At 41.0% G+C, this 26,220-nt stretch overlaps 2 protein-coding genes across 4 annotated transcripts in view; one reads left to right on the top strand and one right to left on the bottom strand.

Moving 5' to 3' along the window:
• The window catches only part of LOC121960680 (cadherin-20-like), a 656,497-nt gene that overhangs the window by 281,550 nt on the left and 348,727 nt on the right, over nucleotides 1-26,220 (top strand). The window lies entirely within an intron of this gene.
• The window catches only part of drosha (drosha ribonuclease III), a 139,765-nt gene that overhangs the window by 19,000 nt on the left and 94,545 nt on the right, over nucleotides 1-26,220 (bottom strand). For all 3 annotated transcript variants that reach the window (XM_042510487.1, XM_042510485.1, XM_042510488.1), the window contains 5 exons: nucleotides 20,359-20,403; nucleotides 16,152-16,309; nucleotides 8,886-8,991; nucleotides 5,935-6,076; nucleotides 716-798 (listed from right to left, as the gene is read on the bottom strand). In XM_042510487.1, coding sequence (XP_042366421.1) covers nucleotides 716-798; nucleotides 5,935-6,076; nucleotides 8,886-8,991; nucleotides 16,152-16,309; nucleotides 20,359-20,403 — 534 coding nt within the window. The remainder of the gene's footprint in view (nucleotides 1-715; nucleotides 799-5,934; nucleotides 6,077-8,885; nucleotides 8,992-16,151; nucleotides 16,310-20,358; nucleotides 20,404-26,220) is intronic.

Here is a 26,220-nt window from a genome sequence, read left to right as displayed (position 1 = left end):
TGTTTCCAGGATTTTAGGATGCTACTAGTTTCTAGGATTTTAGGACATTTATAGGATTTTAGAACATTCTTTGAATTTTAGGACATTTCTAGGATTTAAGGATGCTTCTCAGATCTCTCTCAGAAGATTGTAAGGCATTCCTAGCATTTTGGTACATCTGTAGGTTTTTAGGACATTTTTAGCATTCTGGGACATTTCTCAGACTTCAAGTCATTTCTAGGACTTAAGGGCTTAGGTAGGACTTGTGCGGGGGATCCTCCACTAGCACTGTTTTTTTTTTTTTTTTTTTACAACAAATGCTATTTTGATGCTGTTTTATGCACACTGGCAGCTTATGTATACTAATCATACAAAAACAATTCCCAGTGTGAATCACTTTATTTTTATTGTGAATTAGAAAATGGCACCCTATCGGGGCCCCAGATTTGGCCCAAGGGCCATAAGTTGAGTATCACCGTCTTGGACCAATAGAAAAAGGCTGACGACACCATTGTGATTCCCATTAAAGGTGACTAAAATAGCGATCAAAGCAGCCGTTGTGAGAGTCATTCGGCAGCCCGAGCACCACTTCAGGCTTTTCGTCGATGCTAGCACCATTAGGGCTAAGCCATTAGCTCCCGTCTAATCATCTCCCTGCTTCTTTCTCTCTGAGGTGCCCGGCTGAGCGGCTCATTGATCAGGTGCAAGCAGTGAATGACTATCAATAGGGGCTCACCTTCAGGCGGGGGAAAAAGCAGACGTTCATGAAGGTGTGCACATACTCCAGGTCTTTATCAATGTAGAGAGCTGCGATGAATGCTGCAGAGACAAATAAAGACAGTGATTGTTAAAAAAAATAAAGGAATAAAGCACGGTAGTGAATGTGTAGCTTCTTCATCTGCTCTGCTTTACAGTTGGCTCTCTTAAAATAAATGAAACATTAACAAAGAGGACAAACCTCAGCTGTGGCTCTCTGAGGCAAGTGCTGTGATGTAGATGTAAACAATTGGAAAAGATGGCTCTCTAGTTTCCTGCCTTTTTCCATCAAACAGGAAATTGGCAAAGCGAGGGCCATGTGGAGTTCACAGAAACACATATAATATATAAGATAAAACTGTATGTCAAGCCGAATTGAGAGTAACTGGCGCTCTAACCAAACTGAAAAAGTCTCGAAATGTAAGCAGTGGGGTGCTGGGTGTCATCTTCATCTCGTGGCCGTCTCTTTGTTTTCCCCATCTATTAGCTGCCACTGCATTCACTCATCTCCGCGACTAAGACGGTGGAACATGAGATAGGAATAATAGGTAATATATCAGGAGGCCAGCGAGGGTCCGCTGTAGCCACGGGGCACGACTGTTCATATGCGCAAGAGCCGCACTCATTTCCAGCGCTGACCCTCGTCCCCTTCCTGTGTCATCAACTCTGCTCCGGCCTCGACTTTGAAAGATAATTTTAAAGGCAAATGATATGAAGCTTATGTATTAAGGTCTGCCTACTGAGTGCTGACTGGAACACATTAGTGCTTTTTTCTTTTTGTTTTTTCCCACTTTTTTTGCAACAGCAAGCAGCCCCCGTCGCTACTCGCTCTTTGTTGGCCTGATATGGACTGCAGTGGGTCATCTCCAAAACACATAACCTCAATCCCAACGGACGGCTAACAGGCATCCGTTCAAAATTAGTTAACGGCCAACAGGCCTTCACATTCTGTCCTGTGGGTACGAGAAAGGCAGACTTTGGCGTCTTCTGTCACCATTGCGGTGAAAATGTCGCTATCCAAATGTGCAAAGAAAACAAAAGTTGACCATGGACAGAGCTTTGATTTAAGCAATTGATTTCAGTCAAACAACAGGATTTTTTCCTCTAGGCTTGAGGGTATTTTCTGAAAATGCCTTAAACTTGAAAGTATGCTGCTTGTAAGTTATGAGCGAGTTTAAAAAAAGCCATTTGCTTTTCACCAATCGTTTTGGACTAGTCAAAGGCCTTGGCCTTGAATAGAAATTAGATTCGGACCTTTGAATATGAACTCCTGGCCTAAACCTTTGCTTCACTTTCCTTAGACTGCCTCTTCATTGTGGTTTTGAGATACATGAACGTGCAGTAAAGTTCAGACAAATACTTCATTTGGTTGAATTTGGGAAGAAAATTTGTTTTTCACACATGCTGCCACGGTGAAGAAGAATCCAAATCCAAAAATAAGAAAAAGCAAAACAAACAAAAACAGTCTTGATGAGTTGAAGTGAAGGGGGTGGGGGTGCATTTAACAACAGAAAAACTTAAACATCTGTTTATGAACTTCCACAGATCTTGTGCTATATAATCCAATAGGCTTTTCACAGTGTGTGTAGCCCCAGGCTGAGCTGTTAGCCTGGGGTTAAGAACACATTCACACTGGCTAAATCTTGACACTTTCCAACGTTAACTCTGACTTCAGCTTTCTACTCCTTTTCTACCAAAAATGGCATGTACACAGAGATTTTTAAACACAGATAAACACGCTAAAAACAGGCCATGGACTGCTTTCCCATTGCCAGCAGAGCAGAGCTGTGTACACGGCTCTGCGGCTGAAAAGCATGTGTGCGGGGGGGGGGGGGGTTGTTTTGGTGTGTCCGCTCGATGTCAGAACAAGTTATCAGCAACATGGACACAAGTCCGTGAAAACTTTAAGGTGATTAATTTTCTTTATAAATCTCTTGCTTATTCAGTCTCTTTTGAACTCCAACAATAAGGATGCTTCAGTATACTGACTGGAGGAGCCAGGGATTGAACCACCAAACTTTTAATTTGTGGACCACCCACTCCCCTTCCTGAACCACCCCAGTGTACACTCAGTACTTCCCAAAAACATGCATTATCACATAAACTGTACTATTTAAACACTCCCACTTACACAGAGCAGGAAAACTACTCATTTGTAAGCAAGACTGTTTATGCACGAGTGTTTTTTTTAGCAAAAAAATCACATTTTTTGGAAATACTGAGCACACAGCTGGATAAATGAGCCTTGGATTATACTGCAGGAATTGTGTGAAAGTTTCTAAACAAAAGTTTTGACATAGATTTTCTGTTGTTAAACTTGAATCCCTATGACTTCAATTCATCAATAATTTTCTTCTTATTCTTTGGATTCTTGATTTGCTTGAAGCATCAAGAAAAACAGGGTTTTCTTCATAAACATAAATATAGACATAACATTGGATGAATAACTGACATACAAATGATCATTTGGCGGGTAAGGTATTCCTTTAAAAGAAAGGAAGCATCATTTGTCTCTAGCTCCATTTTTTTTTCAACACATGCTGGCATTATGTTTGTAGAACTTATCATTTATTTTATATTTTGCGGACTTGGGGCACATTATGCATTTATATCAGAACACGAGGATTGCATTGTAGCCGGACCAATATTGGATTTTTTTAAGGCCAAATACAAAAGATATCTGAAAGCTTAATATAATATTAAGGGATCTTTTCCATTCTTTGGTACGTGTTCAGAAAAGAAACGATCTATGTTGTGTATATGTCTTAAATGTGGATATTAGTATTAGAATTATGACCTTGATGCCTTTGAAAAGCACATTTTACAGTAAAATAAACTTGACAGTGCTCTCTGGTGGACGATGTACATAATAAAGACACTGCTTCTTGGTCACCTTAAACATGTTTTGGCATTTCTGCTCAGCAGTCAGCAGGGATCAGTCTGGGAGAGGGCCAGTCGGCAGGCTTCCCACCCGCAAAGACTGCAGCATGTGTTCGACAGAGCCACACCAGAAACACCAGAGAAAGGCTTTGAATCTGCTCCTCAGTGATGGCGTCCCTGTTTATACATTAACTCTTTTAAACCTGGAGCAACGTTGCTTTTCTTGTGCTGCTCTTAGACGCCTTTCAAAAGTACTAAAAACACTTATTCTTGATTTAATTGTTATTAATCTTCTTTCTTTCAGTTAGTTAACAATGAAATAGAATTTAGTTCTCAGTGTGTGATGCACAGCTACCACTGCTGATAAACCTGCTCTCGCTGTGTTTTCAGTTTGAATTTTTTTTAATGCTTTATGAGACTCTACCTTCCAGGCCAACTGCCCACTCTAATTTGTATAATATCCTAAAAGCAAGACGCTAAGTGTACCAAAGCCAGGATGGATGAAATCACCACTGGACAATGCAGATCATTTTCCCTTCAGCTGCCAAATGCACTTTTTCTGCCATCCACTTATTTTACTGAGCATATTTTATATCGTGTCTTATTCTGTGCCAAAATTCTGTTAAAGGGATAGTTCTGGTTTGTTTTAAAGTGGTTTGGAGAAGCAAACAGGAGTACTGCCATGTAAGTTGAGTAATGTAAGAAGTAGTGAGGCTGACCTATGACCGCCAAAATCTAATCAGTTCATCCTTGGGTGCGATCGTTTGTGCCACATTTGAAGAAATCTCAAGAATGAATGGAACGGACAGACAGCTATTGCTGGCACAGATTCATAATAATGCTAAATACTTAGAGATGAACTGAATGACTTGAGGGGGAATCACACCAAGATGCATCGCGTCAGGTGCAGACGCTCCAAAAAGGCCTTGGTAGAGCATCTGGAAGAATGGCTGGGAGTGCCTCTGCTGTGTGCGCATACTGCACATGTGACTAAAAATGACACTGACAAACAGTGTGACTCTGTGCCTTTAGCTGAAAAGTTAAAAATATTTTAATTTTTATGCAAGCCCAAAGAACACCAGAAAAATGGGCCGCACAGCGGCAAGAAAGGAGCAGCCAACAGGCTCTGTACCATAAAGAAACAATGGTTTTGCTGGCAACGATTTTCTAGCAAGACGTCTCGGTGTGATTGGCCCTTTACCAACCAACCACTAAAGTGTGAAGAGCTGTTATTTTATAATTCAGAAAGATCATGAAGCTAAATTGTAACTAACTTCAGGCAGCAGTAGCTCTCTGGGTCTGCATGCATGCTCTTACAGTTAACACAGATGGCATCCGCTCTTTATCGGCCTCCAGTTTCCACAGAAGTTCCCCCCTTTCTCTTTTTTGGCCCGTTCAGTCTCCCTCGGCAAAAGTTCTTACTTTTGCATTCTCTTTGTAGTTTTATTGCCTTTTTTTGAACAGTTTCTTTTTTTATGTTATTTATGCTATTTAAAAAAAAAATCTATTTATGGATATAAAGCACTTTGGTCAACGCTGTTGTTTTCAAATGTGCTTTATAAATAAATTTGGACTGGACTGGACTGGTTTACAAGGGAATCCTGTTGTCTCCACAGTGAACAGCATATGATTGGGAATTATTAAATTCTTATCCGGGGCGCTGAGATGCAGCGCAATGCACAGTTGCGCTTATGGATCGGAATATGTCAGTTCTAAGGCTGAGAAAATATAGCGCCAAAGGAGAGGGCTGTCTAACAGCAAGGTAAAGGGCTGAAAATAATCAGAACACAGCATTCACCTACACTGATATTGATTTTTTTTTGGGGTGGCTAAAATACCTTTTGCTGCTAACCCCCATCCACAGCAATACATAACTTCTGTGGCGATACTCCTGCCTGCTCCTCCAAACCGGGGGTGCTGACTGATAACTATTGTACATAATACACTGACAGTGGATAAGTACCTTACACAAGCCCACTTCAAAAAAAATGAACTATCTCTTCAGGGGTAGAATACCACAAGTAAGTTATTACTTGTAACAACAGCAGCTGGTTGAATCAAAAAGAAAAGAGAAAACCATCACTAACTGCTCCAGTCATACTGAGCACATAGCGAGCATCTCGCAGTGTCTGCAGCAGAGATGTGACTATGTTTGACATCTAACACAAAGGGAACAAAGAAATCAATAATGGTACTTCATGCTGCCATCTTAAACAGCGCATTCTGGAGAGACGAACAAGAAGGAGGTTGAGGAGGGGGTTTAAAGAGGTCTATAAAGATTTTTCTTCCTGCAAATTAATCTAAGAGACGTGTACATACACTCCAACAAGTCCGCCAGAGTCTTGGTGCGTAGCGCCACTGGCCGTTTGGTTTTGTCATTGGTGATAGCGAACTCCTGCATCCCCAGCTCCTCCGCCACTTTGGCCTGCGTTCGGTTGTTTACCAGCGAACTGCGGAGTAGCTGTGGACAAAACAAACAAAAGGAGCGTCACATTTTCCATGTCCACCTGTCAGAACTGTGCTCAGACACTACACACAGAAACATCAAAAAAAGGAGAAAAAAACACATGGAATAATTCATCAAAGACAGAAATGGTAATGCAGAGTAAATGTTTCAGGGAGATTGCACGTTGCTCTGTTAAATATTACATTGTGACTTGCAGCTTAGCGGATGACAACATGTTAGACCGGGTAAGGTACATTAACGTCTCTAAAAGGAAAAACACAAACATGTTAAATATAGCCACAAGATGCGGAAAAGAGCAAATAGAATGCAATATGACTGTCTGAATCTGTCTTGCTGCGATGTGCCCTCCTTCACAGTACACACGCAATCGGACCCACACACACACACACATACACTAGTTGAATAAGCACTTTTCTCCCCGATTTGAAATCCATTTCAGATGTACCCCATCTCGACTCTTGGGCATAGGCATTGCTGGAGCTTTCAGTCTCTCAAAGAAAGCTCGCTGGAAGCTTTTAAACGAGTGACGTCACGGCTTCCATCTATAAGGAATATCCACGAATAAATATCTAACTGCAAAGGTTTTTATTCAGGTTTGGAGCAGCTCAATCCCTCTGGCCTCGAGTAGTCGGTCTTCTGAAGAGAAGCGCTGAAGCTAAAATGAAAAGAGGGTGTTGTATTGCCATCTGTCAGAAAATGGACTTGCATGTTCAAAGTGTGATCATTTGCTTTGTACCTCTGTTACAAGGCGTGCAAGTTCGTGCACAGACACGCAACTTCATTTTTCAGACGCTTGACAGCTCGGGCAAAAAAAATAAAAAATAAAAAAAATCCACCCACAAAGATGTGTTATTGAAAACCACTGAACAATTTTGTCTCATGACAATACCCATCACAAGGAGTACAGTAAACATCCAGGCGCAGTGTGGGGTGAGGAGTGGAAGAGAGTTATTTTGTGGAAACAAGCAAAAGGGGAAAGGGGTGAGTGCCTGGCTGGCACTCGCAGACTCCAAGATTGATGGGCAGGAAGGAAGGTAAAAGAAAAAAAAAACAAAAAACACCCACATACACAAACACAAAAGCACAGCTGCAACTTCATCTCAGGTAAAGTCATGTAAGAAGTGGGGAACAGCAGTTCTGAGTAACTTCAGACAGCAGAGAGACAGCACGAAGATGGAACAAAGACAAAACACAGGTGCAAAGATGCAGACGTAGATGTAAAAAGTACACGCCTGTGGGTGGGAGAGGAGCCCGTCAGCCAGTGACTGTATTATGACATATGGTTTTAAGATGTAATATGTAACTTCTCCACATAACAATGTCTGAAAACAACTAAACAGATGCTATATTCTTTGTGTTTTTATATTATTCCAAATGTTTCCAACAACAGAATGTCACTTTAACCAAGTACATGGTCTGTGTGGCCTTACAGTGGTGTTACACATATTCGTGCATGCATAAATTTTTATTGATATAGATACGATTATCGAGAATCCTTAACGATCAGAGTCCTTATCGATACCACTATCGATACTTGCCAGAAAGACGAGGCGACAATACATTTTTAATAGAAGTGGTTTGGCTTTTATTGCTTACAAAGTCACTGTTTCTTTTATATTGCTGGAAAACAAACTTCTGAGCTGTATTATTCAGGTTTCTTGCCAAAAACTAAATTCTATTTTTCTTTGATTACATTTGAACACATCATGATGAGGTTTTATTTAAATTTGCCTAATAGTCATTTCACTGACCTTGAACACATCACAATGAAATCTTATGCAACCTGGTTTATTTAGTTAACCGGCTCTTATCCTGCCGAGTTCAACTTGGATTTCAACACTGGATTACTAGTTTTAACTGACGGCAGTTGCTAAAAAGTTTGGGTGCTCACCACTGCTGCTCTGAGTGGATGATAATGAAGGTTAATTTGATGCACAATGTTGATGTGCTTGGCCATGGAGGTTGTGTTCCCACCTTGCAAGTAATGATTTTGCAAAATAACATTAGTTAAAATGTAGCCAAACTTTTGACCTCTTTGTGCATTCAGCCATCCTCGCAGACAACCGACCAGCTTTCTTCTTCGCTTGGTTTAATACGTGTTGGTTGTATTCAAAAACTTAACTGGACAATCGATGTAAACAACGTGACTCGATTCAGATGTAATGTTACGTTATAGGACCCAAGGGACTCGACAGCAGTATCGATACGCTGAAATGTTATTGATTTTGGGTTTTGAAAAAAGCCGAACTGGGTCCTCAATAGAACCGGGTTTCGACCCCCATCGCTAATGTATTTATTTCTTTTTTGCCAATTTTTATAATACACTTCTAAGAGTTTGTTCCATTAACTGTATGTTTGAACTGGATTAAGGAATGTAAGTGATAGGAGGTTTGGGTTTTACGTTATCAGAGAAACATCACAGCAAGGAAATATCAGCTGAAGTCCCTGTTGTACCAAACCCAGTTGGAGAAACACTGATTTTAACATAAAACTGCTTTACTCAGTGTTTCTTTACCAATTCAAATCATAAATCAGTTTATTTATTCTTCATTCTCCCTAGGCTTTTTAATATAATGTGCTAAATCTACTTATTTCTTTCAATTTGTTGAACAATTATTTCCAAGTTGCTCTTTTGTTTTTAAAAAAGAAATTGCACCAATTTGCTCAGGGTTCAAAAGTTTAAACACTTGTGAAAGGAGTCTGAAAGCACCACAGAGAGGGATGTCGCTCCAGTTTTCAAAGGGTTAAGGGACCCCTAGCAGCATAAAATAACATATTGTACGTTTGGGTGATATGATCTTACTGTTAAATGTCCTTCATGGTGGTCTGGGAAGTGGATGAAGAGGTACTCTGTGGCCACCAGCTGCATGATCGAGTCTCCCAGGAACTCCATCCTCTGGTTGTGGCCCCTGGACGAAAGGAAACAAGGATGAATGGACGGAGACGAGTGAGAATTAAAAAAAAGAGGATATAAGGGGAATGAAATAGTAGGGGTGAGGTGGGAGGACAGGGGGGAAATTGTGCAAAAAGAGGGGACAGGGAGGGTTTCACATGAGGTTATTCAGCTACACATCAGTGGGGCATGAAAGGCATCATGCTCTCCCGACAAATCTACCAGGCTTTTAGTCTTTTAACAGGAACGGTGGAGTCGGCTGATGTACATTTCACGGGTGGCCTCTGGGAACAGCTGCACTGACAGGCTGTGTGACAACTCGGAGGCTGCCTGGAGTAGCAGCCCTTCTGAAGAAAAACGCCGGGCTTTGATTGCAATTCGAATGGGGGAGAAAAAAAATAAAAATGCATGCTTACAAAAAAAAAACCTCTGGTATACCTGCAGGAGTGCCTGTCAAAATCCTAAGCCCATGAAAGCAGCAAGCGCAGGTTTACTGAACTTTCTACCTTCTAACAATTCCTCGAAAAAACCTAATGGCAGCACTGTGATGCCGCACATCAGTTTCCTGCCTTTCTCCCCATCAGTGAAAAGGCAGGTCATTAATTAAACAGAATTATAGATTAGCATTGCAGATGTGGGCTGGTGCTGTGCCAGGCAGGCAGGAAGAGTCGGTGGGGGGGTGAGTACAAGCGGGGAGGTATTCACAGCAGCAGCAGCAGCAGCAGCAGCAGCAGAGGTGCACACATCCATCTATAGATACGAGCTGCTCGCAGGAGGGGAAAGTCTGAAGATGAGAGAGAAAGATGCAGAGGTAGAAGGCGAGGGGGAGGCCGACATCAAAGAGGAAAAAAGGTCAAAGTTTATTGTCCGATTTCTGGTGCCTCTGCCTTTTATGAGCACATCTGAGGCAGAGATGTGAGCTTTAGACTCGGAGAAACAGCAGTTAGAGCATCTTTAGGGAAAGCTGCAACTGACAATTAGTTCTATTATTAATTCTTCTATTGATTGTTTTTTTCCTGCTGAATAAATGTCTCTTATATAACACATTGAGAGAAAAAAAAGCGCTTTACAATTTTCAAATTGTTTGTTTTGTCTGACCAACAGGCCAAAACTCAAAGGTATCCTATTTACACTGTTATATAACAGAGAAAAGCATATTCTCATACTTGTAGTCAGGCTTGGCAATATGGCCTATAAATAACACCGCAGTACTTTAAGGTTATATCGCTATACACAATATATACCTTTATATTCTGAAATCTCCTTTAAACTACTCTACTGACCACCAAAATACTTACTACTAAAAACACCACACTGAAAATAAAGTTAAATAATGTAATATTATAATAAAGTTATTGTTGTAATAGTTAAATTAAGTACTGTTGAAATAAATTTAACAGTATTAAGTTAATTTAATTTAACTTTTAATTTAACTAAAGTTATATTAGTCAAAAAAAGTACTGTTAAAGTAAAGTCAAATAAAGTATTGTTACAATACAATTCTATTACATCAAAGTCAAATAAAGTACTGTGATACAAAAGTTGAAAAAAGTACTATTAAAATAAAGTCAAATAAAGTACTGTTATAATAAAGTCCAAAAAGTAGCTATGTTTAAGTTAAATAAAATTCTGTTAATAAACAGAAAATAAAAAAAAGTACTGTTTTAAAACAGGTAAATAAAGTACTGTTGTAATCAAGTTAAAAAATTTACTCTCATAACAAAGTTAAAAAAACTGTTATATGAAAGTCAATTTAAGTACTATTATAATGAAATTAAAGCACTGTTACAATTAAGTTAAATAAATCACTGTTATAATTAATTTAAATAAAGCACTGTTAGAATTAAATAAAATTAAGAATTTCTATAGTTAAATTTCTAAAAGCGACACCATTGGTGTTTTTATTCTGTCAATCCCTGTGATATTGTCATTTCATACACCCCACATGGAACAAGCTGACATTCATACAGTATAATCAATATATTGCCCACCCCAGACAATGTTTCCATTAAAGGGAATTTACTTAAGAAAAAACTGAACTAATTATCAACAGTGTCATCAGTTACTTTGTTGTAATCACGTAATAATTGAGCTCTAATCAATCAGGAGTATCTAAAGAACAACAGTAAACGCCCCACCACCCTTTTCACTAACACAGCCTGCTTCCTTAATCACTCCTCACCCACGTTCTTGAAAAAGAGGGAAGAGGAGGAGGGAAAAGTCAATACATTAAGTCACTTAAAGTAAAACGGCAGCACTTTTAGAAGTGCACAAAAACTTTTCGCCAGCTGACATCCAAACGCATACCTCCGATCGTCAATTCTTCTTATTTATTTCATTACAGATTCAATAATGGGTGATTTTTTGAAATTAATGTTCAGTTTATGAAATGTCCGTCATGATTTCCCAGCCTACAGTGATGTCTTTAGATTGCTAGTTTTGTCCAACCAACAGTCCAAAAAATGTTAAACAATATTTAATTTACAACATTAAGCACATAATGTTAAGAAATTCTCACATGCAGAGGAAATTTTTGGCATTTCTGATGAATAAACTGCTAACATCATGCTTGATTCATATCCTGTCAATCATTTAGCTCTAGCCAAATGTAGTTTTTACATGAGGAAGCCAGCCGCCCTAATACCATTTGAATATCCAAATGCATTTAATGAAAAGACGAATTATTTAGATAGATACCACAGATAAAAGAGAGCAGAGCAGTTAATGCAGGGATACAGGATAAACAGGAACTTGAAAGGCTGCTTCTTTATTTCACTCTGTCTTTAAGGTCCAGCACTGAGCTTCATTAGGAGGGAAGGGACACTGTCTGACGCACACTCCCACATTAAAAATAATCACAGAGCTTCTTAATGAAAACACTCTGCCACAGCACATGAGAGTGTGAAGAGGCGGAGGTTGTGATGAAGGGGGAGGGTGGTAATAGAGGAGGGAGATGGAGGCCGGTGGGAGGCTGAGAGAACTCCCTGTTCTGCCTGCACTCCAGCACTGCACATGTGAACACGTGTGTCAACAGGTTTGCTGCAGATTTTTCATCAACATCCATAGCATGCACACTGTATGTGAAGTGGGGGAGTGGAAACAGTTTGAGAAGGTGAAGTGTGAGCTAATTTCATGTCCAAAAGGATGAGGATGGGAATAGTGGGGCGACAGCGAGAGAGAGAAAAAAAAGGAAGAGATAGAGCGGGTCAAAGAGGAATGCGTTGCTGTGTGAAGCAGCGCAAAGAGCCATCCCTTATTCACTTCAACAGCAGAGGCACAATGCTCCAGTAAGGTGGGGGAAATTGAAGTAAAGTGTGGTGCCGAGGTCTTTATTCGCCTTTGACTTTGATCCAAAATACCTTTAACAGCCCCTCTGAGGAGGCGGCGACAGGCTGCCCGCTCCAAAAGAGCGGGCCGCTCCATCTTTTAAGGCCATTTTTCGTCTCGCTACTTTGGGAAATAACGATCTTGTTTCATATGTGCATGCTTGTGTGAGGTTGAAATTTGGAGACTGTAGCTACACTCTACAGAAGTGTTACTGGAAGTGGGTAAGTAACATCCAGTGTAGTTTTGAGTAAAGGAAAAAAAGAAATAAATATGTTGTATGGTATGAGAATAAATTTTACTACAACAAAAGACCAATACAAACTCTAAATTTGGCTGAACTGCACAAAGCAGAGACATAATTAACTGTGTTTTCACTCCTGAGGAAAATACTGTCTTGACTTTAGAGTTACAGTATTAATCAGGGTCCCTGCAGCTTAAAGCAAGTTTAATTTAAGACTTTTAAAGACATTTTTAATGCCGCTCGAAATAAAATTTAAGACCACTTTTTCAAGAAACACGCGTTGCTCTACAATAATAATCATCTGTGTGTGTATATATATATATATATATATATATATATATATATATATATATATATATATATATATATATATATATACATGTGTTAGCATTTTTAAGACTTCTGAGAGACTGATTTAAGACTTTTTAATGCTAATTTAGGCCTTATTTTTGACTTTTTAAGGATCTGCTGAAAGCATGTTAATGAATGAAAAAAAACCTTAGAAAACAGAATACCTAATTCTTTAAGTAGAAAATTCAGCGAAATATTTTTATACTATATTTCACAGTTTTAGCCATAGACTTTTTTATTAAAAATGGACAACATGACAGCTCCCAAAAAGTAAAGCCAAAACATCTTGATCGGCCCCTGGTGGTAGGCTGCAGAATGGATGCAAAACTCTGCTGATGACAAACTATTTTTTATCAATTTAATTTTTTTTTCCAAGGATGGTTTCATTTGATGTAGTTCTTATCATGCTAATGTTTAAGTGTTAATATTTCAGGTAAGTTTGGTAATAACGAGTAATGCAATGCTATACGAAGGGGCTTTGACGTCATGATTGACGACTGGCATCACAGTGTGAACTTCCTGCCTTGAAGAGGAAGTGCAAACAGGGCTACAGATTTTGGCACAACTATCTGGTTGCTGAATCACCTCATTAAAGTAGTCTGCTTCATTCCATCTTGTTTAAATTCTGCACAATACTGTAAAGGAAACTTACTGAAATTACTGAACCTGATGGCAATTCATCATTATCATTACACAGTATTTTCCTGCTGAAATTGGTTGATATGAATGACTGTGATGCAGGTAATTTGCAGTGTTTGAGAATGAATCAGCAATGAGGTTTGTGTTATTGCTGTTTAAGCTTTTGAAAATTGCAATAGCCAGAACCGTTGCATCGGGCGATTTACTTCAACTTTCAATTGTGTGCAACCTGAATCTACTTTAGTGAAACATAATTACATGCATTAATGTTTCAGGTAACTACTCTCAAAGCTGGACAGAGAAATGCACTTTAATTCGACAAATAGTAAACTTGAAGAGAGATGAATCCTTTTTCACTAACAGTGAAATTCTTGCAACACCCGGCTCTTCCGCTGTGAGAGGAGATAGGAAGCCCAGCGCCTGGGGGCCACAGCTCTGCTGTCTGATAGTAGCCTCCGGTATCCACTGCCTCTAAACAGGGTCAGCTCCCTTCCTTGCTTCTTTTGCTGTCTTCTTCTAGGTCACTCTGTCCTCTATTTCTGCATAAAGTGAGAGGCCGAAGGCCAGCCTAGGTCCTCTCTCCTCATCTGCTGCCTACCTTATTGTCTGACCTTCCTTTCCGTTACGTGACCTCGTTCTTCTTTCCATCAAGACAGCGTGACCTACTTTGGTCTAACCTTTGGTCCTTACGGTCAGCCACCGTTCCTTTCCAGCTTTCAAATGAGTCTGCTCTATTTAGGTCAACCTGCCTTTGGCCACTAATGAACTAATGAACATAAATTATTCTGAAAATATATCAATTATTTCCCTTCGCTTCGGGAAAAAAATAAAACATAATTCTGTGAAATAAAAAATGCATTAGGTTTCATTTCCGTCTCAATATAGAGAGCAAAAGGTGCTGGATGTTATGCCATCAAGTTAGAAAATATTATTGATATCAACCTTGAGTTGGAAAGTCCTCAAAGTAAAGCTCAGTGGGAGACAAACCTGCGGACCTCTAATCGACTTCACTGACCATGAGTGGGTAGAGCTTTGACATTTAAGTGATGGATTAGAACAAATACAGCAGAGTACTGTATGTGAATGTGTGTACATGACACACACACACACACACACACACACACACACACAGAGACAGAGCAATGTCCTTGTGGCAAACCTTAGCAAGCAATTACAGAGTGCTGCCTGCCAATAAGATATCAGAGGTGTGCTGCCAAGGCTAATTTGCTTTAGCTGTCAAACTCACTATTGTGTTTTGTTGTAACTCTCTGAAGTGAGTTAAGCTTCCTTTGCAAATAACATTCTTACACTCAAAATCAGAAATGCCTCAGATTAGAGCGGTCTAATTAGCGAATACATTTCCGTATGAAAATAGCAATCGGTTAAACGGTACATTTATCAATCACAGAGGAAGGTTGAACCCTCACAGCCGTGGCATGTTTGTTACAAACAAGCAAAAGCCATCCAATCAATTTCTAGAAAGAACTGTAGGAGTTTGTAACTTTGCTGGCTATTGAACAAATGACACAGCAGAAGGTGAGAGGAAAAACATCTCCAAAGTCAGAACTAAATCACCACAGCGCTGCTGTCAAAAGTTGCAATTAACAAGGAAAGAAAACCCAAAAACCAAACAAAAAATCAGAATACTGTAATATCATATGTATAATATGTGTGCTTGAATTAAATTTGGATAAAAAACTAATTTGAAAGAATATTTTGTATCTGTGTATCAATAATTTACCCCATGTTGCACTGAATTTGGGGAGAAAACTGTTTTTCTCACATGTGTGCACAGTGATTGGAGAACCCAAAACAGAGAAAAATATTAAAGAACTGAATCATTACGTTTGAAAATATCCGCCTCTCACAACTTCTGCAGTATAATCAAAGTCTCTCTCTCTCTTCAAAGCAAGACTCTACTGACAATAACAGTAATTTTACTGCTGAACACGGTATTTGCTGCTTTGACACTGCCTCGATCAGTTAGTTCATTCATATTACTGAGTGACTGGTATTTTTTCAGATTTTTCAAATTTAAAATAAGAGATGTGGCTGCATTGCATGAAAAAGAGAAATTTTAAACCCTCTGCCCTGCAATACCCAGTGAATCAAAACCCCATTTCCCATGAGGCACTGAGTTATGGCCTCCTAGGTATACGCACGCTAAACATAAAGGGGACTTCATAGTCCCTTGAGCCCTCGAAACCCTTGGATTAGGGACTGGGCCAAAAACCAGTAAAAGAGGCTATCTTTCCTCAAGGATCTTTGAACTAAACATTCAAGGCTTCACTTTATATTCAGGCAGTCTCACTGACTGCAAGAAAATGTATAAGCTGCAGGGGGTACACATAATGATGATGTGGGAGAGGGAGGCTGCCACATTCACAACAGATAAAACAATTTCAAATGCTCGACGTATGATAAAACTCCCAGAATCTCAGATCATATTATATATTGTAATGCACCGTGCCTCATCACCTCTGAAGGGAGCAACAGACAAAGTCTGGCTACTTCTGCAGCCTCCCTGCAAATTACATCTGGCCAACCAGTGCCTCACTTTGCATTTTAATTGGCTGTAACTCCATTATCAACAAACAAACACCGACACTTGCACTTACAGGGTGAGGTGGTTGAACCCCACAGTCCTCAAGGTGAAGGCTCTGGCCAGGAGACGCACATGTGTGAACAAAACTCCGATAGAGTCCTCGAAGCTGGTCAATTTCTGGAGGACGGGGGACGTCTCGATCAGCTGCCTGTCCGTCTGAGGTTCCTGGACCTGAGCGAAGAAAAAAAAGAAGGGTGTGAAAGGTTGGTGACAAGAACGTGGACCTGCAGGGTGTCACAGTCATTAAAGAGCACAGGTGTTTTAAAAAAAAAATTAAAAATTCAGTTAAAATTACGTTTGTCAGTGTTGACTGCAGTGCGATTGAAATCTGCAGTCTTCAATCTTGTTAATCGCAATTCCTGTCTTTAAGAGGCTGTACAAGGATGATGATACTGGTATCATGTGAAACTAGAAGAGTGAAAAAATCCAGTGGTACCAACCACAGCATGAGATGGAAAAACGGCATGGCTATTTCACAGTGGTCCCTTGACCTCTGACCTTAAGATATCTGAATGAAAATGGGTTCTGTGGGTAGCAGTTTTAAGCAGTTTTTAGGTCATTTCCCTGTTATTGTTGTTTTTTTGTTTGTTGTCCAAATTGTTATTTTCTGCAAATTTTCAGGTTATTTTCTGTCTGCTTTATTTTTTATTTATTTATTTTTATTTATTTATTTATTTTTTTACAAATTTCTTACAAATTCCTGGGTCATTTCCTCTAAAGCTGCTCACTGCCTTCTTTCCATGTTTTTTTTCTTAAGATTATTTTTGGGGCTTTTGCCTTTATTAGATAGGACAGATAAAGCCAGAAGGTGGGAGAGAAAGGTAACTGCATGCAGAAAAGGGCCGAGTTTGGAATTGTACCCGTGGCCCCTTTTTTCCATGTTTTTGGAAGAAATAAAGCCAATTTGCTCAGGTTTCAAAGGGTTAAACAAAGTTTTCCTTTTGGGGACACAGTCTGCAGGGAAAAAAAAGATATTATATTGCAAAATATCGCAATTTTCAGCATATTGCAAGATAAAATAGTAATGATGCATCGTGACTCAATTATTGTAATAATAGTGTACTCTGAGGAGTCTGGTAATTCTCACTCCTAATGAAACGTATTGTTTTTATTCATAGAGCAGGTGATGTTATTTGTATTCATCCACAGCAGAGAAAAGCCAAACCAAATATGTGTCCAGTAATGACCAGCATGACCACTTCAAGGATGCTTAAACCAGACACACACAAAAACACTTGCTTTCTCAGTGAAGTCGTTGCACATAAGAGCGTCAAATAAATTCCTTAAATGAAATGAACCTCTGCAGTGTGTGCTGCTTGAGGGCCTGTTTAGTGTGTGTGTTATTACTCTGCCTCAAAACAAACTCTGATGATCTGCAGCAGATGGAATCTCTTAGTCATTAAGTTTTAAGTCAAACAGCTCGCTTTTCTCTCTCTTTCTATATCTGGTGATTCAAACGGTCAATTAATATCTCTGGTGACTCAGTCGTACTGTAGGTCTTTGTAAGGCACAGACTATCACCGACTCCCAGCCTTGTGACTTTGATAAGTCTTGAAAGAATAGTTTTCGGTTGTGGAAATTGCTGCGGATTACGTCTTTGACGTTGGCTTCGGGGCTTGGTGAGTTCGGGGGGTAGATGGGTTCAGCGAAAAAACATGCGACCCGATTTAACTACAGTATTAACTCGTGTCTGTGCTCATTAGAAAAAGAAATGATATGCTATGAAAATATCTGCATGCGTGTTTGTTGAATCAAGAGATATCCTTATGGGCGCATTAATTAGACTGCTAGAAACATCTAATTGGTCTCTGCGTGGTACAACTGTAAGCTTGACCAAGACATCTTTTCCAAGGAAAACAGAAACATTGAGCCACATAATTTCATGTGGACATTCAAAAGGAACTAAAGCACATTAAATTGACTCTGTAAGCGAGCTCCATTTAGCCGAACATAGAGTGCCCCAAAAATAAGAATAAAGAAAGCTACATTCAAGGCTCTCCAGGGGAAGACGGCCACTTTCGTCATTTTCCAGTTTCTTCTTTGTCCGTGTTTTTGTGAAGAAATGACGAGTAAACAGCTTTCTCAGAGTCTCCCATGTCAAGCCAGTGTGCCGCGCAGAGATGTAGCTTTAAACTCAGTATTTTAATTGGAGTGCTGCCGGTAATGTCATGGTTCCATCTTCCAATATGTCCTAAGAAACATTTCATTTCTGCCTTTTTCCTCCCTCTGTTAATTAACGAAAGGCGTTTAAATGTCATGCATCACAACTAACGGCATCTGACGAGTTCAGCCCCTCACAGGCGCGAGCTATCCTTCAGGGGGAATGGCCAGAAGCAAGGCTTCAAACGAAGTGAAGAGAGAAAAAAATCAACAGCAGTTATGAGAAAATAAAAAAAAAAAAAACACTTTTTGAAATGGCTTCAAAGCATCACTTTCAGCTCAGTCCAGACAGAAAGCAGAATCAGAGCCGAGGTCTTTTGAGGGCCCCAAAAAAGCTTAACACTCATGAATCTCCCCAATAAACCAAAGAAAAAATTTGAAGGTAAATGACGTTGCGGTGAATTATTCTGGAGAGCTTCAGGGTGATGATGCGCTAGTGCGAAGCGAGCAAACACGAAAGACATAAAGATATGGCTGTCGACCACGAAGCATTCCACCGTGCTCTGTGGGGCACGGCGACGGCGGCGAGGGTAATGTATGCGTGTATGCCAAAGACGGGCGTACGCTTAATTACCCAAGCCATGGCGAGCTGCCATGCCGTCCGCTCAAACCTCATTAAGACAGCTCCTCTTTCACCTCCGTTTTGTCATCTTGGCGGGGGGTCGGGGTGGGGGGGGGCACCTTGTTATTTCTCAGCAACAATTTTGGGCATAATGTTGCCAAAACTCCTGGGGGCTTTCGTCAATTATAAAATATTTAATGAAATAAATAACTGATGAAGGGATTTTCCTTGTGTGAAACTGCTTAGATTATATCATCTCCAGCCAAAAGGTCAGGACGCTATCAAGCTACCAAGAGGTTGGCACAATTTAACAGGCGTTACCCCACTGACAGGGGACCACCCTGAGGAAACCTCAGACACGCGCACTGTGTGGTAATGAGGCCGCGGCTCAGAAGCGGCTAATGACTACTCATGCAGCACACTGTGGAGGCTTCCCCTCGCACCACAGAGCGGTTGTAGGGCTGACCCCAGGACTCCACCCTGACCGAGGTGCCCACCGCTGGGCCCTCCGCTGCGTCACTCACCAGGAAAACAGACTGCTGTACAATGGGTTTATTCTGAGCACAAAAACATCCGCAGCGCTCTGTGGATCCTCTGCATTCAGGGATGAAGCATACAGGGTGAGGGAGCAAAGACAGGGAAAAAACAAACATGTACTGCATGCAAACATTATTTTTTTTTGTGCCAAACATGGATATGCAAAAATGTACATATGAGGATGCAGCGACACTCGTGCACACTCGGGGAGATGAAGAGAATAAACTGCTTAAAGACGAGTCTCGGCATCCGCACAAAGAAACACTTTCTCCACACAAACACATCAGAGAGAAGGATGCCTGACGGTCCCTGGAGGCCCCATGTGATTCGGGACTGTAATCCTGTTATGGCATCTTTGATCTCTTCTTCCAAATCCTAATTTCAAACAAACACTGTTGACATGTTCAATGTTTCTGGGCAGATCATGCAAAGCAAAGAACGGCAGAACAGAGAGAGAGAGAGAGAGCGAGGGGAGACAGAGGGAGCGATGATGGAGAAGGGGAGAATGATGCTGGAGAGAAAGAGGCAATGGCAAGGAGGAAGAGAGGGACTGGGGTAAATGAAAAAGCGGATTAGGGTCTCGATCAAAAAGGGGAACAGCGAGACACAGGAGCAGAACAATGAAGACTAGTGGAGGGATACTGGGGGGCTTGTGACAGCTATAAAGCACCCAGTCAGCCTCGGGCGAAATATCTAACAGCTTGCCCACCTCTGTTAGAAAAAAAAACCAAAACGCACGCACACGCACACGCACGCACACACACACACACACACACACACACACACACACACACACACACACACACACACACACACACACACACACACGCACACACACACACACACACACACATTCAGGCTGGAAAACTTCAAATGCTTTTGTGTTTGGGGTGAGTTGAGTTTTAATGAGAGGCACCGCAGCCCAAAATAAACATCAATAATAAAACATCTCTTAACCAACCTGCAGGGGATGTGGTGGGTAGTTGAGCCAGACCTCCTGTAGGCCCTGCGAAGACAGAAAAGGAGGGAAAGAGAGATGAGTAGTCGGAGGAAAGAAATTACAGTGCCCCCCCCACCCTTAGTGTGGGGGTCATCTGTGCAAAAACAACATTTCTATTCTAACAATACCTAAACGGTATAAATAAACATTTTAAATGATAAACTGCAAAAAATAAACATGGTGTGATATTGTAAATAGCAATTACAGCCACTTGTGTGTTTGCTCCACAAAAAAAAGGTCCAGGCTTCAAAACAAAACATTGTATGATAAGGTGGATTTCTAAACATTTCTTTTCTTAGATTTCATCAGCCTTGCGCACTTTCTGTGATGTAATGGTGGTGCTAGTTTTACTGCCGTCGATGATGGACAGGGAACCTTTACACTGACCTAAAGTTCTGACTTTAGTCCGCACAAACGAGGAAAAACCTGAAAATTGTTAGTTAAAAGAACTAAAGGCTAAACAGACTGTTGTAATGTCAGCCAGGGGCGTTGTAGTGGGGGGAAAAGTGGGACCCAGGGCCCCATGAGGAGAAGGACCCTTGAATAAATAATATATAAATAAATCTGTAAGAGCACTTTAAATATAATGAAAATAATTATAAGTATAGTTTTCTTGCCATTTTTAACCATTCCGTTTTTTAATAATTATCCACCATATTTAAAACCAATTTTCAGGTCATTATCTTGTCACATTTTTTTAATTTCTTGCAATTGGTGTGACATTTCTGACATTTCACATCTTTTAAAAGAAATCAAAGCAATATGCTCAGGATTTAAAGGGTTAAACAGCTTGTAAAAGGCATCTGAACGCAGCACATGAAATATATTTACGTGTGTGTGTGTGTGTGTGTGTGTGTGTGTGTGTGTGTGTGAAACCTGTGGAAAGGATTTGGAATAAGGGCAGGTGGGATATGTGGATACAGAAGATTAGGGAGATTTGGTTCGATTCGTGTTCTTGTTGTATACCTTACACGTCAATCACAGAGCAGTTGATTGTGCCATCTTAGCTTTGCTTTTGCTCAGTGTCCCAATACTGGTGTAAAACCAGTGAACAGATGTGAGACAGAAAGATTTTGAGGCAGAGATGGCAATGATGTGCCACAGATGGTTCAACGTCGGGGACAATCCACATTCCTTTGGTCCACGTGCTTTCGGGTGCCATCAGCAGCCCCAATAGGGGGGCGATGAAATAACGGCAAATGAGACAGCATCTCATTTTCAGACCAAGAGGTCTGTCTATCGACCACCCACCGGGGAGCAGCGTGGGGGAGGGTGGGGATGTGGATTTGAGCGGAAGGCGAGGGGTGTTGCGGTTTGGGGGATGGTGGGATTTGGCTTTGAGAGGTGTGTTGTCTCTGGAGACACACACTGACAGAGCTGGACTCCCTTTGCCTCCCCTGCCTGTGGAGAGAAATATGTTGAAGATCAACATGTTTCCTCAACCCTGCTCTGAGGTAACCACACAGGATGGAGCGGCAGAAAAGACTGAGGCTGAAAAATAGACAGCACGAGAAGCAGAGAAAGAGAGAGAGAGGGAGAGTAAGCTGTGGCTCTCAAGTTGTTGCCAAGGACAACGCCAGTCAGAAGCAGTTTTGGGCCTGGGGTCTAATGTTGAGTGAGTCATCGCCGTGATAGAAATGTGGCGAGGGCCTCTAAAGTACAGTATCACTCAGGTGTTTAAAAGGTTCAAGGAGATAAACCTTTAAAATGCGGTGCTAGCCCACGGGGGGGTTGTGTGTGGTCAGCGGCATCGAATGGGCGCCTCATCTTCCCAACCCACCCAGCTGGCAACCCATCGCCTTGAGCAGCCGATGAAAAATTCATGAACGTGGTCAATACATTTGAGCAAATGCTTCCTTTTTGTTGCTTGTCTCCAAGCCTGGGACTGGAGTTGAAAAGCACTGAGTAAATGGCAGGTATCAGGTCAACACGGAGCGTGCTCGTCAATACCACTGCTTCGACGTACACTGTAAAACTGATGAGCTGATTTTACAAAATCTATGAAACAGATTGCCTTGAAAAAGGTAAGAAAATGTAACTGTGAGTCTACATATAACTAAATATAAAGATACTGGATTGGATGTTGGACAGAAGTAACAAAGCAACAATAATGAATTATAATGAATGAACGTAGATACTTAAAAAAAGAAAAACAAAAGTTTTTCAAGGCAATCAGTTTCCTAGATTTTTTTTGAGAAAGAACAACTTGTCAGATTTTAGTGTCGTGATTTTGCCAACTCACAATTTCACATGAACGTGATGCATCTAAAGCATGAGATGCACGCTGGCATGTAGAAAACGAGGAAGAAAGGGAAGAGACCAAGAAGAAAGCAAGAAAATTAACAAAGAGAGAGGAAGTGAAGTACACACAAGTTGCTTCAGGTTGTGATCGAGGCTTATGATTAAAATCCATCCACAGGGCGCACGCGATCCGCCCACATGCTGTATATAGACCCGAACAGCTAATGTTTCAATTACAGCCATTCCAAAGACAAGGCAGACAATGATTAAGCCAGCATCGAGTGGGGATTTAAGAATAACAACAGTTTTTTTTTTTTCTCACGGCTCTCTCTCCCTCAGCACGAGGAAGGTATAATTACTGGGGGAACAAATCATCATGTGCAGCAGCTGAATCCCAGCCATTTCGAGGATGGAGCTCTTGTGCTACAAACAAAAAAAAAAAAAGAAAGAAAAACATATGCAAACATGTTTACTTGAATGTCAACGGCCTCCCCATAATGAGAGTTGAAATTAAGCGCAAAATGAAAGGCAACTTGGTGAAACCGCCTATGATCTCCGTTTTAAAGGTGGGCTTCAATCAGTACAACCCCGAGGGAGTCGAGGCACGCCGCACATACTCCAGGCTCACAAGCCAACCGTGAATAGTCAACACCACTACAACCTCTGCCCACACGCCCCCCCCCCCCCCCCCCCCCCGCGAAGGATTGTTGGCCATCCATGATTGGGACATAATGGTGCTCTTCTCTGACAAGGTCCAGTGCTCCTTGACAAATTGGTCTCTAGCTACAGGCTGCCAATCAATCCATCAAACGTAGTCCTGCAGCAGAGAGATCGATAAGAGATAGCGTCGCTGATCAATACCAACATAAAAGCAGCCCTAAGTCCAAGACGAAGGCTTCTGTCAGTGAATAGTCAAGGTGATCTTCCACATATCACGAATTTAGACTCTATTGTGAGGTCCATCACGTGATATAGGGTCGAGGCGAAGAGAAAAACTTTCACGGTGGGCAGAAAACTCTGCGTGAATGGAAACTGGTAGGTGAATATGCACATGCATTCATCCTCCACGCTATTACCAAACCAAGGACACGGTGCAGAAGGCATACATGCTCTCATTCACACGACAAAGCATACAAACTGCACACATTTCAACGGAGAGTGGAAAGAAGACGAAGAGGTGAAGAGCAGCTGAGTGAAAAGTATTGTTTGAAGTTTACGTGTCAGAAAACAGAAATTATTTTCAGAAAAGGCCCATGTCCAGTGGATGTTCTTATAAAAGGAACATGAACAAATAATGTCTATGCAGGAAGAGCTTGTTTGGATCCATCTAACAGACAGAGGGGTCAGTGCTGCTGCAAGCCAGCCAGGTGACCTTAGTGTGGAGGGAGGCGCCAGCCAGTCTCTCACCTGTGTGAGCATGGAGGCCTAGCACAGTCTGCCGGTGCCCCAAGAGACCAAGAAGAAGAAGGGAAAGTCATGATGATGAAACACAGTTAAACATTTACTGGCAACTTCTGCAAAGCCACTAAATTCCAAAGTTGTAGCAGCACTGTTCAAAAGAAACATGGTCGATTTTCGACCAGCTTTGTATCAAAACAATGTGGATAGGAGGGGTGAAGGGAAAAAAAACAACAAACAAAGTATTGCAATATTTTGCATGGCAACACTGTACCAATACACAGACGCAAGTATAAGTACTAAGTATTGATTTTTTCATAATATGAATTATTAATACTGCAAATTCAAATTAAACTTTTAGTACTCTACTACAAGGTTCCTACAGCTTACGGCATGTTCGATTTAAGACTTTTTAATGCCACCAGGGATGAAATTTAAGACTAATTTTACAGTAATCAAAATTGAAAAAAATAATGAAATAAATCAAATGAAATCAAAAGAAAAATAAAACAAAAACAACAAATACAAAATTAATTTTAAGGACAATTTGCCCAAATGTTTGTTAGAAAAAACCTTTCAGTCATGCCAAAAAGTTACTGGGAGATTCCTGGCTTTTTATGAGAAGTTGTTGTTTTTTCTAATTTTGTTTTTTAATTTGATGTTAGCATTTATTTTGAGATTTTACAAAGCAATGTCAGAAAAAAAAAAAAAAAAAAAAAAATATATATATATATAAAATTGACATATGAGTAAATGAACTGTTGCTACCTTCTATTCATCAAATCAGTGCAGGTAAGGATGCAGTGCATTCTGGTAATTGTAGGTTTTAGACCCATTGAGCAAAAGTGTCCTTTTTCTCCGTTTTCTCTGGTCATGTAGCACCAGTTAAAAGTATTTGCATCCCTCTAATGCATAGACATCCTAGTTTTATTAAAAGGCAATCTCTTAAGCCGTGAAATACTTCTTTAAGAACATCAACGTCTACAGAAAAGGTTGAAAGATTTAAACTGTTTATATTCTCTCCTTGAGTCAGTTGAACGCAAACTACCCTAAAACCCTTTTTAGCACTTCACCCAGAAGTGAGGGAGGTAGAAAGAAGGCTGTGATGCTTAACTACCAAGGGAGACAATGGCAGTGCCATGGTGACCATCTCCGTTGTCACAGCAACCTTTGCTTAATTTGGTGTGCGAGCCTGTGGGGTAGTGACGGTGGTTAATAAAAGCCAACAGATTAGCCCGTGGGTAACTCTTGAGATCATCATTATGATGATTGCTCTTCAGAAAAGACTCTCCCCTCGGGACAGCGTGGTGGCACCGACATCTTTTCCAGGCAATATTGCACTGCTGTTGAGTCCAGGTTGGGAGCAATCGAGCAGCTCCCCCTGAAGAAGTTGCTTCCTGCCTCTCTGCTGAAGCTTTAATAACCTCCACAGTAACATCATTAGCAAATTAGCATCTATTGTTTCCTCCGGGCTTCTGTGTGCAATGAAGCTAGATTCCATCCTCGACGAGAGCCCTGTTGTTTGGGAACTGGCGCCGGCAAAGGTGATATGTTGAGAGAAAAACAAGGGGACGGAAATAACTGTTGCGCTCCGGCCATGAATGCCATACCAATTACAGAATAAGAGAAGGAGGGGGGGGGGCACTGCTGTTTGTCTGGCTGGGTCTTGAGGTGGAAATTACATGCATGCTTTGTCTTAGGTAGTCAATTCTGAATTCTACCTCCGGAGTTGTGGAGCTTTTGTGTTGACTTGTCATAAGAGGACTGGAGCAAAACATCTGTGGGGGTAATGACATCCTGCAGTGTCAGAGGGAGGAAAGAATGGAAAGACAGAGAAAACAAGAGGGAGCAAAAGAGAGACACCAGCCAGCATCCTGTTGTTACAGAGAGAAAAGGAGCGTATGGGATTGATCGCCCATGTGTGAATGGAATACCGTACCGACAAATGGGAGCAGCAAAACCTTGCAGGGCGTGATAAAGGAAACTGTAGAGTCCCTCAATTCTGCATTGCTTCTCATTAGTTTGGTAATGTGCTGTGCAAAGACCCATTCTGACATGGTAAACTAGAAATACAGCAAGGATTCAAGCGGTCCTGAAAACCACAGAAATGCTATTTCACCTTGTGTCCGTCCATCTCTCTGGTCTGCCCCCACAACTCCCCACCCCCACACCCATCATCACCAC

This window comes from Plectropomus leopardus, chromosome 21 (assembly GCF_008729295.1).
Source record: "Plectropomus leopardus isolate mb chromosome 21, YSFRI_Pleo_2.0, whole genome shotgun sequence".
Classification (NCBI taxonomy): domain Eukaryota; kingdom Metazoa; phylum Chordata; class Actinopteri; order Perciformes; family Serranidae; genus Plectropomus; species Plectropomus leopardus.
Note: the sequence above shows the minus strand (reverse complement) of the source record. Positions and strands in the feature narration are given on the sequence as shown.